The sequence below is a fragment of the Aspergillus pseudoviridinutans genome, assembly GCF_018340605.1.
Source record: "Aspergillus pseudoviridinutans IFM 55266 DNA, scaffold_3, whole genome shotgun sequence".
In the NCBI taxonomy this organism is placed as follows: domain Eukaryota; kingdom Fungi; phylum Ascomycota; class Eurotiomycetes; order Eurotiales; family Aspergillaceae; genus Aspergillus; species Aspergillus pseudoviridinutans.
Window position 1 is genome coordinate 294,167 of NW_025091283.1, and position 17,667 is coordinate 311,833.

Here is a 17,667-nt window from a genome sequence, read left to right on the forward strand (position 1 = left end):
GTGTCATCACCCGCAACCGCAGCTACGTCGTTCGCAGCTGCTCTGTTTCCCTGTCACCAGGATCAAGATCGCAGGAGAACAGGTGATTTTATGCTGTACGAATACTTTCTGAATGCGCTTCCTATGGAGGGGTTTGAGACTGCTAGTATGGCGGAAAAGATCGAGATGTTTTTCAATTCAAGGCTAGGGGAGAATGAAATCAAGGTAGGAGAAAGGGAAAAGGAGATAATGGAGAAGTTATCTTGTGTGATGGTTCTTCTGGTAATGGAATTGCTGGATTACTCCGCTTTGTGTGCTTGGGACAGTAACAGAGATGCAATCGTGCCATGTAATATGCGGGTAATAGTGTCTGTGGGCAATCATTAGATGTTCGAAATGTTCCAGTACTCAAGGGTGTTCTGGAAAGGGCAATCGAGTTAGATATGCGAATGATCAGACTTTTCTTTCCCGTTCGAGATATCTATATGTGAACGGAAGACGTCCAACAAAGTGGTCACCATCGCAGAACTGACAACACACTGACTGCCCTAGCTGCACAGGATGCTGGCTAAATTACAATCTCTTGGCCAGCGTTCGTCTCCCTCAAACTTGCTGTCAACCAACATGTTCTTCCGCGCAATCTTCGGTTTTCCAGGCCCGTCCGTATGTATTCTACAGTGGCTTCACTAGCTACTTCCATCGTGCTCATGGCCGTCCACATAGATCCGACGATATTGAGGTATATAGCACGCAATGTGTTCTAGTGAGGTGGGTCGGCTGTGTAGAGATCAGTGTCGCTCGATGGATTGGTGGACAATTTGGTTAACTACCCACTCTGAACAAGACGAGTAGTGACAAATATGTTGAGGGGCAGTTAGAGTATCTACAAAATATGCAGAGGTTTGATTGAACCACAAATCGGTCCTTTTGACATTCGGAGCTCGAAGCAAAGTGGCTTGACGGACAGCTAACGATCAGGTGAAGGACCTCGATAAATGTATTGGCCACGATCACCGAGTATTAAACGCCCTGATTCCTCATCATTCGCAAAGTGTCGTATCCCGTGGTTATACGTTCTATGGCAGAATGGGCAGTAGACAGTGACGCTATGTGCACTCCACCACACTGCAATAGCGGCTTCCCTTGTTGCTTTTGGCGCTTTGAGCTGTTCTGGGCTTGCTCTAGTACAGTCACGTGGACGCGCACTTCCCAGCACACCGTGTTCAGGAAGAAAGCGGAGTGTCCGATAATCCCACATTTTCGAATGATCGAACAAATGTGATAGTGATCAGGCGTTGGATTCTCTTGCAAAGGGGAGGCAACATTGAAGTTCCACTAAAGGGTTGCTTTATCGATGACGTACGTCGGAAAGGCTAGTTGTATGACCGACCCGCGCAGAGTTTTCATGCATGCACAGGACCTGGCAGGTGTAAGTACCAGGGCGACTTTCTGCAGTTCAAGTAGATCAACTCGCGGTATCTCTCTGGAGCTGCTCCAAAACTTCATCCAGATCCATTGTCCAATCCACTCGTATGACTGGAGTGTCGGGATGAAGTGTTGACCGGAAAATCGCATGAAACGCGCATTGATGTGGAGGTCCGAGACGAAGAGGCTCGCAGTCAAGACGGTCCTACAGGCAGGAACGAAGGTACACGAGGCAGAAGAGCTGCAATGCCGTAACAAAGTTGGAACTTCAACGCTGTGTGCCATTAGCGAGGCCAGACGAGATGACTTGCGCTCGGTGTATCGTTGGCTCACCGTGCTAAACTAACCACAAGATAATGTTACCTTGAAGCTTTGTATGCTGAGTCCAAGCATCGTGAACCATATCAAGCCGTCACCAATCAACTTTGATTAGATGTGAAAGTATCTTTGCGTTTTCTTTGCAGTGGCGACAGCACAGGCGTTGGTCGCTGTGGCGCATCACTCTTTTGCCTCCTACGAATATTCAACCACTCTTTTTCGTCCCTCTCCTCTACTCTTGGTTTCCTCAAGCCCTCATATTTTTCTCTTTCCTTTTTGTCTTTTTCTTTTCTTTCGACGAAAATGGGGAGCTCGACAATGATGTTCGCTGGATTGACGTTCTCCTTGCGTCTACGTATGAGCCGACGAGGGCAATAGACCAAAAATTGGGGATCGTTGGAAATACGAGGTAGTAGGTGGAGGCAGGTACTACCAAAGTCTCGTGAGAGCGATCGGTGACAGTTAGATTGGAAAGACTCATGTCGTCCATCGCGTTGCAGAGCATGGGCGCGGTTGTTACGTTGGTGGTGTCGGATGAGTCGTATTATCGTGTTGTATCCTTATGGACTGGTTCGATTTGCTCTCGTAAGCAAACTCGGGCATGTCGCTGACGTCGTAGTTCATGCCATAGGCGATTCGGCGGAGATTGCTATCGCACAGTTGCCATGCTCGTCGTGACGAGGCGCTGCGCTTGGACATGACATAGAGCCAGCGAATGACCTTCTTGGCGGCCAACAGAAAATTCTGCTCCTCTCCGGGCATATGAATGCTACCGAAACATAGCTCGAGGAGAAGGATAGTCGCTGCCTGCATCATGAAGTGCAATATGCACCACCAGGGACAGATCCGGTAGAGATGTGCGCCGTTTGGCTGGTCTGGCAAGAGATCGAGCATTTTCTGTGTTGACTCCAGCGATATCTCGGCCATCTTATGACCGAAGGAGGGCTTTTTATTCGGGTCCGGGCGTGCATCGCGTCGGCACAGGAATGGCCATCCCAACGTGATTCGAGCACTGTAGAAGTGGAACGCCAGGAAGAGTTTCGAACGGAGCGCATCCTGATCCTGACCGTCTGTTGTGCGGACAAAATCAAAAGTCTCGGGCAGATTGTGGTACCAGCGATCGATTTTCGCTCGGAGCTCCCCGATACGATTCTCAATATGAGCCCATGGTGCGTTGGCGCAATCTGGGGAATAGACCCTGTTGATAATCTCTCGGCCAATAACTGTCAGATCAGTATAGAGCAAGTAGCACAAGGCGTGGCTCGAAGGCTGACATTTAAGCCATTCGGCGTTCCGTGGATTGTCTATGTACTGAGCGTCTTGGCCTCTCGATGGATTCAGAGGCATTTGGCGAAAGTAAGAACTTGCCATCGCTGACCCTACGCATGCCTGACGTAAGTCTTCATCCGCTAGAAGTCTCGCTGCAAAAGGCTCCCGTAGCTGATCTTCCTCAAAAGGCAGCGGCATGGGCGTGGTGCAGATACCATCCACGATACATGTAGACCTGCCAGTCATGATACCAAGCATATGTTCAAATGTATAGAGACACCACCAGAGCCTATAGCGTGCTTCTTTAGAGACATTCGGCATCCTATCAAGAGTATTCTTCATATTAGTCCCAAGAGAAATGGCAGAGCGAACAGCCAGAGATGTGATCCTCCATGCGCTGAGAGGGAGTTAGTTATGACCGCACACCGAAAGAAAGGTTGGGTGAGCTGAGCTCCGAGGAATTGCTTACCGATTGATCTGGTCAGACGCGAGAAGATAGAAAGCAATCAGACCTTCAACCTGTACCTGCTGCAGGTCAGGATGATTGAAGAGCGTATCGTCGTTCATACTGAGCATGCGGGCCCGAGTAAAATACACAAGATGATCGTGTTCGTCTCCGCCCCAGGGGTCGTGCGTAAGGCGAGCATGCTTGGACGCGATGGCAAAAATCATGTTCAGAATGGCCAGCCATTTGTCACCAGGTCGCGCTGCACCTTCGAAGAAGGTCCTGCCTCATCCGTGGATGCCGCGGGGAAAAGTTACGCTTGTCCAGTCGTTACATGCAGTCGGCGATTCTCTAGTTCCGGCTGGCTCTGGAGGCATTTCAATAAGCTTCACGAGCTGCCGCTCAAAAGAAATACAGTGTGTGCTTCCACAAAGTCTGGGTCCAACGTTCTGACAAGACTGTTGTTGTAACAGCGAATACCGACCGCGGACCGAACAATAATGAAGACGAAACTACATGAGTGACACCTGCTCTCCACCATAACGGCACCCCACAAAACTCACAGCGACCTGTGAGTGACATTTCCAGATAAAAATTCTGGGATTCAGCTTGCGCGGCAGGAACGAGTTTGTCGGATTCTCTGGAAATGCTGTTGGCTATAGATCTGTCGAAGGAGGGCCATGGTAGTCAAGAACATATGGCTGGCGAGCATGATCAAAATGTGGTAGTATTTCAGTTGACTGCCAATGTATCATACCTAGTTGGAATTGGTAGTGGAACGAGCGTCGGAGACATTACGTACCATTCCAGCGACCTAGCTGGTATAGTAAGTGGCCGGTTTTATATTTTGGTCCATGACCTCCATAACGCGTTTTCGAGCCTCCTTTTTTTTGCTGTCGTCCGTCTCCCCTCTGCGGACATATTGTCTGGCCGACCAGATGTCTTCAAGGTTCCAATCATTAGAGAGAGAGATAGTCCACATTCTGGCACGGCTCGTCATCAATAACACAGTCCTCTGGAGACCCTGGACTTGGGCAGACTGGTTTTGAGGAGGCGGTATGCCGTTTGACGAAGGAATTCTTGGCCCTAAATGTGGAGAGACTTACCAAAGTCACGAAAGAGGTACCGACTTGGCCAGTCACTCGCTTAGAGATAGACGTCTTAGGCAATCAGGATGCTGTTTGGAGATATCCTCATATCTCAAGCTTTGGTCCTGTGCACTAACAAAGGTAAAAGAATGGTACTCCATGCATCATACAAGGATTTATCAGTTAGACCAACGGGTTGCCATATAGCCATCATGAGGCGTAATTGGCGTCAGAACTCTGCATGAAAACAACAAGCTAAAGCGCGGGAATCCATCAAGTGTACAGTGGCCTCACGTATTTTAGATAAGAGTCCGAGCCGAAACTAATACTATTGGAAGCCCTGGCCCCAACAGAGCCCCGATTACGTCACTGCAGCTTCCCTGGCCAACTCATTGCTTTTGCTGGATTAGGACGGACTAGGAGACGTTCTCGATTTGATTTGCTGCGGAAAGGAATACTAGCCTTCCGTGCCGCTCTGGCACAAACGGAGCACAACATTGGTGCTGTCACATGATTTGGACCTTTTTCAGTGTGCTGCAAAAGGTTGACAGACCCATATAGCTATAGCCAATCCGCATTCACGAGTTCTACGTAGTATTTTCACTGACTACTGATGACTTTTGCACCACACCTCCGTTGGAGTGGGTCAAGCCCTGCTCTCCGGGGTAGTTAGCCGTTCAGCCCTCTTAGTCAGCACCCCGGACCTATTGATACGACGTAAGTTATCCGTCCCGTACCCCTGAATACTATGCTTCCTCAAAACTTCCTGATCAAGCTCAGGAAAAAGATCTAAGCGCCTCAACGCAATAACATTTGGTAGCGGGCGTGAACACTTTTATACTATCGCAGGAGATATATATCTGCGAGCAACAATGGCTAATAATCATCGTCGGATCTACACGGTAAGCATATCAGTCATGACTAAGTGCATATCCGTCAGTCAGCAAGCTAAATATCCCCAGGATCCGGAGCCGGAAGCCGACTCAGCGTACTGCGAAAGTGTCCAGTCGTATGTGCTCACATGTCATGTTCCAGGTCAGGATCACTAACCGATCTTTTATGTTGGCTAGAGAAACGACATCTCTTCGCAGTAGTATTCTTGACTATCACTATGAGAATGGACGGCGGTATCATGCATATCACTCTGGTGCTTATTGGTATGCAATACGAAATCCATAACATGAAAGATATCTCAGACTGAGATGACTATAGGGGTCCAAATGATGAGCGCGCAATGGATCATCTTGATTTAGGGTACGTGCCTCCAGTTCAACTTTGGAGCAAAATTGCTTGCACAGATGGTGACAGAATCCTCAGCCATCATTTATATACCCTCATTCTCCGCGGAGAATTATACTTAGCACCAATATCGAAAAATCCTCAAGTATGTAGCAGGAAACCAGGTCACTTTTCCTGGCACAGATGATCCCATACCTGATTTCAAACTCGATATAGGAAGTGTTGGATATTGGGACAGGAACTGGCATATGGGCAATGTTCGTTCCACTGGGTCTTCATGGACTTATGCATATAATTTCCACTCACTCCATCGCCTAGTGACTTCGCCGATCGCCACCCCTCTGCGAGAGTAACTGGTACTGACCTCTCCCCGATTCAACCAAATTTGGTGCCGCCAAATGTTCAGTTTGAAGTGGACGACTGTTGTGATGAGTGGACATTCCCGGCCAATAGTTTTGATTTTATCCACGTCCGCGGTCTATACGGATGTGTCGCGGATTGGGTGTTGTTCTACAAAAAAGCGCTTCGGTAGGTGTAGCCAGACCAGCTGACGCTATAGAGAATCCGCAAGACTAAACCATGTGGTGGCTTCGCTCTAGGCATTTAAGGCCAGGCGCCTACCTCGAACAAGCAGAGCAGTCGATGGTACCGAAGTCCGAAGATGGAAGTACTGACGGCACAATATTTGAAGAATGGGGAAATGTGTTCCTACAAGCGGGCGACGCTTTTGGAAAAACCCTAAGGATCGTCGATGAAGCGAAAGCGAAAATGATCGCGGCCGGGTTTGTAGATGTTGCTGAGCGTCGTTTCAAAGTTCCCATCGGGCCGTGGGCCAAGGACCCGCATTTAAAAGAGCTGGGCCGGTATAACAGGCTGCACTGGGAGGAAGGAATTGAGGGGTGGGCGATGATGCTGTTGACAAAAGTTCTCAGGGAAAGCATTGACTGAACACCTGAGATATGTACTCACCTTGCTGACACTTTCTACAGTGGAGCCGCGTAGAAGTTGAGCTATATCTCATGAAGATGAGACAGGGATTACGCAATCCCAAAATCCATGCTTACCAGGAATAGTGAGTCCCCTTGTATACTATATAATATATTGCGCTGAGCATCGAGTACTGACTGGTGATACAGTACTTTCGTTTCGGGTCGGAAACCATACTGAAGAGGAGGGCGGCTCGGTAGGTTTGGGGGACTCGGTTGGGAATTATGTTATCTCAAACCGGAGACGATCAGCTGCTGAACTATTCCTTGATAATTATACCCTCATAATAGATTTAGGAGAACCACACGGTGCCGGCAGGCCGAGACTTATACGAAGTTAATGTTTATCACCGTTACAGTCTACGCTCGATAAGGCTGAGCAGTAGAAAGGTATCGACTCATACGATTCTTGACTCGAAATTCCAAACAGATAAAGTACGCATGTGCATAGTAATTTTGGTGCCGCCAGAAAGTTAGCTCATCTACCCATGAGATATAGGATATGCGTTCATGGAGAGCTCAAGGTCTCCAAAGCGTATGAAACTGCTCTATGGTGTCTCTTATGCTACAAGACAGCAATGGAATGTAGTCACTTCTAGCCGACACGTGACGACGACCACAGGATTCCTCGAGTGCAAAAAAGCTGCGCAGAGACATATGAGGGTACTTAGATGTGGAAAAGATGGCCAAGATACATGACCGTACCCCAGCGAATCAGTCGCTCCAAGGCAAGATAAATACCCATTACAAAGCTAACAAACGATGTCAGGCCCCTTGGTGGCATCCTATCCCTCGAGCAGAGGATCAAAAGGTCAGTAGGTCGTCATACACGGAAGAAGGAAGTTGTCGGCGATTTACTCAGCAAAGTTTTCGAGAGCGCCCTTTATACGCATCGTTTTGCTTGGATCCATATATCTGTCTCCAGCGAAGGACTCGAGGTAAGACAGGGAGACAGCCATATCAGTATTATCTCAGCTTCTCCGGCGGCGTTAAGATTCTCATAGGTATATGGAAAGAACTTTAGAACGTGTCTTTAGATGTCACCCGTTCAAACACCTCCGTAATGGGTTCTGCGGGCTTGTAATTCCTCTGTATGCTTTGGTTGAGACCATAATGCTGGATGAAGAGATGCAGAAGTGCCTGGGCCTTTTGTTTTGTTGTGGAGCCAAAAGAATGGCTGGAGAGAATCCAACGCAGGCTCTAAGGATGAGTGATGTCGATGCTCGTCCACGATGGGTAGGTTACGATAAGAGCAAGTCGCGATGGGACTGACTAATCATTAATCAGGTCGCTATCACGTGCGAGTCTGGTCATCAAACACAAAGAAACCCAAAGAAAAAGTACATAGAGCTAGCATCGAAGAGGGAATCTGTGTGTAAGATCATCACGTCAGTCCTTGATAACACCTAGCGAACCTCTGATTGGTCGCGCAAGGAGGTTCTGGCCATGTTGGACGGACTCTCCAAACGCGGTTGCGTTTATCTGCCTCCCGTGCATCCTTGCCTACTGCCCGTTGTCCTTCTGTATTTAATTATGGAGTTGAATCTTTGTGTGTTGCTCTAGCTAACCCCGTGGGCGCACGTCTACTATGCGGCTTCATTAAGACTATGGACACTAAACCGGCTTGAAGACATTTGCCGACTCCTCTTCTATTACGTGCAACGTGGATTTCTGACAGCAGGTTGTTGGCTATTCTACGATAAACTTTCACTGCTCTGGGAGGGAGTCCTAGTTGCCTTCGGATTCGAGGACACAGAGAACAGTGGCTATCGGAGCCACCACAGTTGAAAGCAGAGGTGCCTTAGTGCCCAGTGCGTAGTACCAGCCACCGATCCTAAGTGCCCAAGGACATAACAAGCCAGCAAGGCGCGACTTCCCTAGGCGGTGAATCCCCACTTAATATCTTTGTCGCTAAGCGGCAGATAATTCTCCGCCCATCGACACGTCATATACTCCACGGAAACGGTTAACCCTCTATGGCCAAGAAGGGACAGAGTCTTATTGCCGCACTCAATGAGCACCTCCCACTCGGCCTTTGTGCTCTTTTACGCTGGTATGTTGATCAATCATTCCTTAAGCTCGTTGCTTGTTGCAACATAAACCAAACTACCCTGAAGTGACATTCTTACGAAGTTTGGCCAATAACATAAAACATCGTCAACATAATCGATGCTTGCTTTTCTCCTCCCTGGCCTAACCATGGACAACAGTCCTCGAGTCTGCCCGCCGCCAGCGAACCCACACTGGAACAAAACGCTACAAGTATCTGAGAAAACATGCAATAGGAGGTACGCAAGCAGGCAACGCAGTTAGCATTCTGTTTAACTGAATGAGCGTGTGGTCTGAGCAGCTTCTCTCGAAAGGAAACATTAGCAAATCATCAAGGCTATCATCAACAGGAGCAACCCTCCCAATTGCTGCATGAGTGCGTTTCTTCGGACGAAATGTCAGCTGAAACTATTGTCAACCGCCTATCCTCCGACTTCCAGCAATTTGTATGCAAGAAGACCATGCCACCATGAACGTGACATAAACTTAAGCTCGTCATTCTGTTCAGATCGCGATCCTCCGAGGATCCTGGCTATGTTGCCGCATGATACTGAGGTTGGGAACACAAATGCGCCAAGGACGGAACAACTAACAATTGCAGATTATCTGGGCTATACGATTCCCGTTACACACCAGCCAGCTCCTGCTGATTGTCGTCTGACATAACGATCAGTGGTCCTCCAGCGTCTTGCCATTCCAGTGGAATATGCGGCGAGAAATGAATTTTTTTGGTTTGCCACCCCAATTATCCTGCAATTTGGAGTGTTTCCGTAGCGCGCTTCATTTGTGAACATATTGTGACGTCGGACCCCAAGTGTGCGATGCGACAGGATGTATGGTCAGGTCTCATGTGGGTTCTCATAGCCTGCAAGTGCGCGCCGGCACATCTCGTCTGACTCCTTTAGCTTGCCCTGTAAAAAGTAAACAAATCCAAGATTATTGGCTGCACCAAGCGTGGATGGATGATCAGGGCCCAGTGTCTTCTCACAGCCAGCCAGTGCTCGCTGGTACATCTCCTCTGTCTCCTTAAACCTGCGCTGAAATATGTAGAGATGCCCAAGATCCTTGACTGTATCAAGGGTAGATGGATGATCAGGACCCAGAGCCTTCTCTCTGCCTGCCAGTGCTTGCTGGAACATCTTCTCTGACTCCTTAAGCTTGCCATTAACTGTGTAGAGTTTCCCAAGATTATTGACTGTATCGAGGGTGGATGTATGATCAGTACCCAGTGCCGTCTCATAGCCTGCCAGTGCTCGCTGGTACATCTTCTCCCCCTCCATAAACTTGCCCTGAGCAGAGTAAAGAAGCCCAAGATTACTGACTTTATTAAGGGTGACTGGATGGTCAGGACTCAGCGCCTTCTCATCCTCCCCTGACCAGAGTAGAGAAGCCCAAGATTATCGACTGTATTGAAGGTAGATGTATGATCAGGGCCCGGAGACTTCTCTCTGCCTGCTAGAGCCCGCTGGTACATCTTCTCCGCCTCCAGAAACTTGCCTTGAGCAGAGCAAAGGCGTCCAAGATTACCGACTGCATGAAGAGTAGATATATTATTAGGGCCCAGGGCCTTCTCATAGCCTGCCAGTGCCCGCTGGTGCATCTTTTCGGCCTCCTTCAGCTTGCCCTGATCAAAGTAGAGGTTCCCAAGGTTATTGACTGTATCAAGGGTGGATGGATGATCAAGACCTAGCGCCTTCTCTCTGCCTGCTAGTGCTCGCTGGTACATATTCTCGGCCTCTGTAAGCTTGCCCTGGTCAGAGTAGAGATTCCCTAGACCATGGCATGCTCCCAAGGCCGCAATATTGCCATCCCGCCAATGTCCATGGCGTACGTAATTTGCATGTGGCATAAGGCGTCGTTGAAGCTCTGGATAATTTCTGTCATTTGTGCTGGGAACAGCGAATCTTCTGGACAGCACCGGGACGGATGCTGAAAGTTTGCGTCTTATTGGATATCGTCATTAGCTCTTAATCATCTCCGTTGAGTATCTATGTTCTGTTCTGAGCCGCTGGATCCTCCAACACTAGTTTAAAAACCAGAAAGATACTTTGGATTTTTCATAATAGTGAATTTTGGGGAGGGGGATTCTCATGACCCATATTTATGGATCGCATCAAAAGGCTGCAAGCAGTCTGAGCATGACGACATGGTGACACAGAGCGTCTTCCAAATGTCTAGGCAGAGGGGAAGTTGCAGCTGACAGCCAGTAGGATGATAAGCAGTTTCATGGGACAACCACTATCAAGAGAGGTATATAATTACCCCCGTCCTGAGTGAACTAGAACAAGCTTCTGAATTGCCACTTTGACTCTGGAGATAAGAAGTCAAGATGAACTTTCTACACAGTAGATACCACGGATTCACTGCTATCCGTGCCGTCTAACAATGCTGATTATAATGATACTGCCAGAAAACAGCTTTCCCCCGGCATTCCTATATTGAATACCTGCCTTGGCATTAGGGTTCGAATATATATACATTGGCGCTGCATGCACTCTGCTTCCAGCTATATATCAATTCTTGAGGATAGAATATCTATGGACCTGATCGACACGACTGTGCATATTCTGGAAGTTAATGCTCCAGACTAAGTCAGAGGCCGGTCTCCTGTGGAACAAGTGTCTGTACAGATATCCCAGGCCGCATTGGCATTGCGGTAGCGATACTGGTCGTCGCGTATAACGTCGGTTTTGCATGATGTGTCAACACCTCCGAAACGGGGATGCCTGCTGTCTCGAAGTCCATTGGAGAATTGATGCCTGCTACAATCATGGACTGCATCTCCTTCCGATGCTCTCGGATGTAGTTGAGCCTGCGGCGATGCTTCGCTGCATGACGACGTAGATGTTCCTTCTCCTTAGTGCATTCGGGATCTTCGCATTCTTCGATCCCAAGATGTTCAGCCACCTCAGACGAATTCGCAGGGCGAGTGCTGTTGCCATCATCTATCACATATCGCGCAGCTGTATAAGGTGAGTTTGGCGGATAACCCTGGCGAAGGTGGAATGATAAACATACTTTCATCATCAAACATCAATACTTCTAACGCTCGTTCTACAGATCGCTTGACGGGCTTGGTCTTGCCAGCTGGATGATGTACTTGTCAGTTGACAAGAGAGGATTCAAGAATAAGAGAGTTACCATACCGGTTACAGAAGCGGCAGGAGTCGTGGTGTAGCGAAATGGAAAATTAAAGGGGATGCCGTTCCGAAAATAATAGCCGTCGTCTGCCAGCAGAGCAAACCCAGGCTCAGCGTCCGGAGCCAGCGTTCGAGGCCAGCAATCGTTTGCTGTCAGAAGATCAGGATCTCCTGTAACGACGGGTATGCTCTTCTAATCCATGACAATCGACGTGATGGTAGAGGTGAGATGCTCTTGGACCCAAACAGTATCTGTGAATAGTCCGATGTATGTTCTAATGGTTGACGTGCTGGTTGTTACAGGAGGCGGAATTGCTCCACCTGGAACCACGTCAGGTTTTCAAAGCAGACTATTCTTTGAGAAAGGGAGCTTACAATCTTGCTCGACTCTAATCTTTGATCCGGCAGCGTTTGCAACACCTAGAGGTTGATTAGCGCAGCTCTCGAAATAACAGTCAAGATAGGGCTGTGGTATGTTCAAACCTCCGTTCTGTCCTCCCGGGAGGTATCGAATTATGATACCAGCAGAGCCCTTGTTTCGCGACCCCCAAATGTTGAAGGGTGGCCACTCATCTGCCTCACAATCGCTATCCTTCATCATTCCGGCATAGGGAGCCCAGACGCTTGAAGTGATCCAGGACTTCCACCCATCATGGTGCGAGCTAGACCATTTATCCGGTCCTTCTCGACCCGGGTTGTAGCGAACGATCTGGTCAGGACATGGAAGCGTTCGCAAGCCATACCAGGTTGCTGCCGATCGAATGTTTGTACAGGCCTGGGGATAGCGTTGACCTGGTAGCAATGCTAGGTCAGGCACATATTGGATTGCGGCTGTTAGACGTTCTCTTACCGTCGCAGGTTTTGGTTACATGAACACTATCTCTTGTCCTCGATGCAGGGGTCACTGTACTTGTGATGGTGCCTTTTGGAGGATTTGTAGGCCAAGGACCTAGTCTGTAGCTCCCAGAACCACTGTATAGCATGTAGAATCCATAAGCAGGGATATATCCATCTGCTCTTGGAGGCTGAGGAAAATCATAATCAATATCCATGTCGCAGGGATTGCCTGCCACTCGGTTAGGTTTACGAAACAAACTCAGCGGGGATTCTCACTTGGGTCATAACCGTCGTAGGCACGTCGATCAAGTGATTGAGAACTATATCTGGACTCTGATACTGATGATAATGTCTGATCAATCTCCCTACTAACGTCGCTAGCCTCTGGATTGTCTCTTTTGCTGGTGGAGCTCTTCAGGGAGAATGAGGAGTCTACTGCTCCCATATTCGAAAAACTACCTGAGAATATGATGTTGCTGGAGTACTGATTGGGGCATACCTGCGTAATGGTCTTGATATCTTCGCAACAAACTGAAATGTAAGTACCATGGGCACAGTCCTTCTTGTCTCTGGCTGGGTGCGTATTCTGAGTGAGATAGATGGTACCCTTAGGGCAGCGCTGATCACAAATCTTGCTCTAAACACTGATATTAGCCATGTATATATGATGCACTTAGAATTGTCGCGTACCCCATCTGGCCGTCTATTCCAGGCGCAATTGCGCCCGACGGCCTCGTTGCTTAGACACAACAACCTGTTTAGTGACCCATGACAACCCTCAACAGCCCTGAAGTCGTCCGCGTCATACACCTTTCCATGCCCCACTAGCAGCTCGTGGTACCCTACGAGGACATGAGAATTTAGCGCTGTCGGTAAATCTGCAGGGTGAGGATAGAGACACCTACCACCAGGGCAGCCCAAGACCTTTTGCTCCTTTTCTGTCATGCAGGGAGTCCAGAATGCCAATTTTGCAGACACTGCCTGCTGAGTATTGGCTGCCTTCTTTGCAATACTAAAACCATTCGTGTTGGTCATATTCCCCCCTGAGTTGAGATACTGTGCTGATTGGGAGTCTGCGTTGTCCAGATCCAAAGCCCAGACCACTACATGGGAGTCAGAAACAGTTCTGTCTTCAGCAATTGAACGGAGCAGCCTACTAGTTCCGCCCAGCCCGAGCTTGTTTGCGAAATCCATCTTTATCTGGAGCGTGTCGGCGTCATCATATGAGACCCATTGATTATTGTCCTAAGTGATGTACTTCACTCCGGCAGCCTTATCTAAGACTGGTGTAAGGTCATGTGCTCGAATGACTCTGTTGATCTCTGCATTAGAGAGAATGCCGGCTTGACCTGTGCATTCTCTGGGATTCGCCCCAGAGGCAAATGGACAGCCGGGAGTATTGCATGATGGATCTGATAAAGTAAAGGACTGGCCATAGAAGCCAAGGCCAAGCACAACCTTCTTTGAGGGAATGTTATTCCTCCATAGAAGATCAAGCCCCTGTGATATCTCCGTCAGGTTAGTATGAGGATTTACAACCTGCTTTGTGTATCTACCTGACTGTCAGTCATACTTTCTCCGTAGTGGACGAGGTGTCGCTAGGCCCACTGCACATGATGACTTACGCATTGTTGCCATCCCAGGTCCCATGTATATCATAGCTCATAAAGTTGAACCAATCGACGTACGGTTCAAGATTTAACACATCAAATCCTTTGAGATACCAGTAGCTGCTTGGGAGGGTCAAAGAAAGTCCGAGCCGTCCAGCTGCCGACTTGAGCTCTTTCATGAATGTGACATAGTTGGCAAAATCTTCCGCTCGCCCACCACGATCATCGTCAACAGGGTCTATGAGAACTGTGGTGAGATGAATCCCATAATTAGCAGTAGGGACGCATACATTCCCAGTCGATATCAATGCCATCGAACGCTTGTGTCTGGCAAAACTGGACCACAGACTTAATGAATGTAGCCCGATTTTCCGGGGTTGACACCATATCGGAGAAGACCTTGCCTCCGGCATCCCAACCTCCGATGGCTATGAAAACCTGAATGAAGTTGGTCAGCAAAAGAATGTCTGACTGGCAGTGGAAAAGGAAAGAAGAGAGAAAAAGAAGGTGAATAATGAGACGAGCAAGCTTCACCTTGAGACTGGGATTTTGCAGCTTGAGGGCGGCGACTCGAGGATACAGTTGATCATCGTACGAGTTCATTTTGGTGAGCTGAAAGGTCTGAGGATGGATCAGTCCAAAAGCAAAGCTGGTAAACCACTGCAATCAGTAAACTCTGAGTAGTATGGAGAGTTCCACTTTGTTACTTTATATGAGTCCACAGATTGGCATCGATATCTTCCGGCGCGACGGAGTCGCATTGACGCCCATACGACCACGCTTCGTAGTAGCCGATTGTCCTAGAACGAGCACTGGCTCCTGTCCCAGATGGCCGTTCGATCTCACCACAGCCATTTTGACACCCATCGCCGCAAAACCTAGAAAGGAAGCCAGTTGAGCATGCCAGACCTCTAAATGGAGACGGGGAAAGTCTCACTCTGCTGTTGTTCCACAGAATCTAAAACACGAAAGAGTCAGCAAGATAAGCAAGTTGATTAGTCAGGCATCAACACCAACCCAAATGATGAACAACAGACATTGAGGGGGCATTTCTCGTGCCCTGCTGGTGCATATTGTCCACACTCTGCTTTTGCATCGCAGGTGCTTTTGCAGTTCCCTAGGTCATCCCATTGTTAGTCTTCCTGCACTCCATCTACATGTACTGTTCAAAGCCATATGGATGTTGATCCGTACCGTTTCCACAAAATTCAGGGCCAAAACCACAGCTTCCTGCTTTACGGTCAGCTTGTGTGCGCCTGGTAATCAAGGAACCTTCGAACCATATTTTGAACAGCATCCAATTTTGCAGGGGCTTGTTTCTGAGCAGATAGCATCCTGCTGACACTGAACCAGCGTCGGATGTATTAATAATAGTAGAGAAACCACCACAAGCAACTGAAGAATACCTAACCTACGAAACTTATTGAGGCCCATCATTTTCGCAATGAGTTAGAGAACAATAACGGGAAACGCTATACTTGATGGGTTCTGCACAGGCTTGAAGTACTTCTGCTGAGCCACGACTCGGCCAGGTACAGACCCATAAAAGAGGTTCCGGTTTGTAGTGGAGAACCTGCGTGACCAGTGCTCAGTACAGCAACACGGAAATAGATAGATACCACCGGACTCGAGTAATGAGATAGTAGTACATCATAATACTAAAGATGGGTTAGGTAACATCATATGATGATACGAGGTCCAGACCGAGGCTGGACTGTAGTTAGTGTGACCCAGTGGACCTAAAAAGAGCGAGATCATACATCTTGATCTCGACCTCCTTCAGTCTTCCCTGTTCTGGATATGATCGTCAAGGGTAAAGATCCGAGTGGGAATACGACACGAGCACCCGCCGATAATGGAGCCTCGGAGGAGCGGAAGGAGGAGGAAGAAGGGTTAGACGAGAGTAGGCCCACACGGAACAAATAGGGTGGCTCATGGACCTGAAGTAGGATCTGCTTGACTCATGAGGCACGAGAGGCCGAGAAAGGCGCTGAGAGATGGATTGTTAGCAATGTTCATCTATAAAATAGTGTGAAGATCCGGCCGGCGTTTGCCTATCAGAGTAAACATACCACAACAAGGCTGCGTTGTGGAGCTGTATGCTAAACGGTCGGTGAGAGCATTGGTTCGAGTTCTCTTTCCAGTTTAGGTAAAGTATTCTTGTAGATACTTGGTACTATATGGCGTCTTGAAACGCCCTAGGATCTTGGAGGGCTTGGCGGTCTTAGTGTTTCACTGAGGCAAGCACTCCCTTTGGCTCCTGCTTGTCCTGCCCTCATAAAAAGCTTTACGATGGGGTCTCGGATTAACCCCACTATAATTTCCCTAAGTCCTAGTCTACGGAGTACTCCGAAGATGAAAGCTCATATTTCATCTGAGGCGGTAGTGTCATTTTGATATTGTTTCTTTGCACCGAATCCCATCATGTGATCGATGTGATCGATGTACCTTGCCTGACGAAGTGCCGACACTGCCGAGTAAACAAAGCTTAAGAATTCAAGAATTACGACCCACTTCGGACATGATACATACCTTATCCGGCATTAGTGCTGATGTATTTTCGCCCAAGCTAAAGAGTAAAAACGGAGGAGATTGATTGGTTATCCAGTGGTAGATACCTACGACTGGGTATTGGTAACACTAACCAGAAATGATACTAGCAATTTTATGATGAAATGGGGAGGACTGAAAATGCATATATACTATTCTGCGAGTTATGCCGCATGCGAGCCCACTCATCCTGCTGTCTTGTTCTCTGTTTTTGAGGGATTATCCAACTCCTCCGCCTGTTGGACTGCAAGAGAGCTGTTTTTCTTCCAGTGAGAAATACCCTCACGATGCTTGTCACTAAGTTAATATTGGGGGTATCTCTTGCTGTCGCAGGTAAAGCTTATGCGGCAACTACCCTGTTCAACGGCCTTCAGTCTGCCATCTTCCTGACCACAACTTCGGCGGAATGCCTTGCAAGCTTTAACACATCCCTGTAATGCGATCCTCTTGTTTCTCGTCTGTACATGCAAACAGATTGGGTAGGGTGGAATGCAACAAACCTAACAGTGTTTGTCCCGCCAGATAATTGGTGACTGAGTGCAGCTGCTGATACTATGGCAGTCTTTGCACGCTGGAATGCCGTCAATCCTTGAGCAATTTGAAAGGAATTGTGACATCCAACTGCGCGGGCTTGTCAATTCCCCTGGGCGGCTCGACAATGGATGCGGAGAAGATAGTTGACTTCTATGAGTACAAATACAATCTTACATGCTTGGCCGACGGCTCCTCCTG

The 17,667-nt window shown here is 48.3% G+C and overlaps 6 protein-coding genes across 6 annotated transcripts; 1 reads left to right on the plus strand and 5 right to left on the minus strand.

The window, feature by feature from the left end:
* Positions 1–2,238: 2,238 nt before the first annotated feature.
* Asppvi_003832 (fungal specific transcription factor domain-containing protein) lies at positions 2,239–3,663 on the minus strand (the record flags this gene model as incomplete). The annotated part of the gene is made up of 2 exons (XM_043299789.1): positions 2,239–3,388; positions 3,461–3,663. 2 exons carry the CDS (start codon positions 3,661–3,663, stop codon positions 2,239–2,241), a joined length of 1,353 nt encoding a protein of 450 aa, XP_043155724.1.
* Positions 3,664–6,342: 2,679 nt separating this feature from the next.
* On the plus strand, positions 6,343–6,765 carry Asppvi_003833 (uncharacterized protein; the record flags this gene model as incomplete). Its single annotated transcript, XM_043299790.1, has 2 exons — positions 6,343–6,662; positions 6,753–6,765. 2 exons carry the CDS (start codon positions 6,343–6,345, stop codon positions 6,763–6,765), a joined length of 333 nt encoding a protein of 110 aa, XP_043155725.1.
* A 2,872-nt stretch (positions 6,766–9,637) lies between these two features.
* On the minus strand, positions 9,638–10,647 carry Asppvi_003834 (uncharacterized protein; the record flags this gene model as incomplete). Its single annotated transcript, XM_043299791.1, has 2 exons — positions 9,638–10,134; positions 10,176–10,647. 2 exons carry the CDS (start codon positions 10,645–10,647, stop codon positions 9,638–9,640), a joined length of 969 nt encoding a protein of 322 aa, XP_043155726.1.
* A 743-nt stretch (positions 10,648–11,390) lies between these two features.
* On the minus strand, positions 11,391–12,990 carry Asppvi_003835 (uncharacterized protein; the record flags this gene model as incomplete). The annotated part of the gene is made up of 5 exons (XM_043299792.1): positions 11,391–11,761; positions 11,817–11,885; positions 11,945–12,088; positions 12,314–12,730; positions 12,789–12,990. 5 exons carry the CDS (start codon positions 12,988–12,990, stop codon positions 11,391–11,393), a joined length of 1,203 nt encoding a protein of 400 aa, XP_043155727.1.
* Positions 12,991–14,327: 1,337 nt separating this feature from the next.
* Positions 14,328–14,988, minus strand: Asppvi_003836 (uncharacterized protein; the record flags this gene model as incomplete). The annotated part of the gene is made up of 4 exons (XM_043299793.1): positions 14,328–14,331; positions 14,401–14,623; positions 14,676–14,823; positions 14,920–14,988. 4 exons carry the CDS (start codon positions 14,986–14,988, stop codon positions 14,328–14,330), a joined length of 444 nt encoding a protein of 147 aa, XP_043155728.1.
* Positions 14,989–15,093: 105 nt separating this feature from the next.
* Asppvi_003837 (uncharacterized protein) lies at positions 15,094–15,481 on the minus strand (the record flags this gene model as incomplete). Its single annotated transcript, XM_043299794.1, has 3 exons — positions 15,094–15,263; positions 15,323–15,343; positions 15,403–15,481. 3 exons carry the CDS (start codon positions 15,479–15,481, stop codon positions 15,094–15,096), a joined length of 270 nt encoding a protein of 89 aa, XP_043155729.1.
* Positions 15,482–17,667: the final 2,186 nt, after the last annotated feature.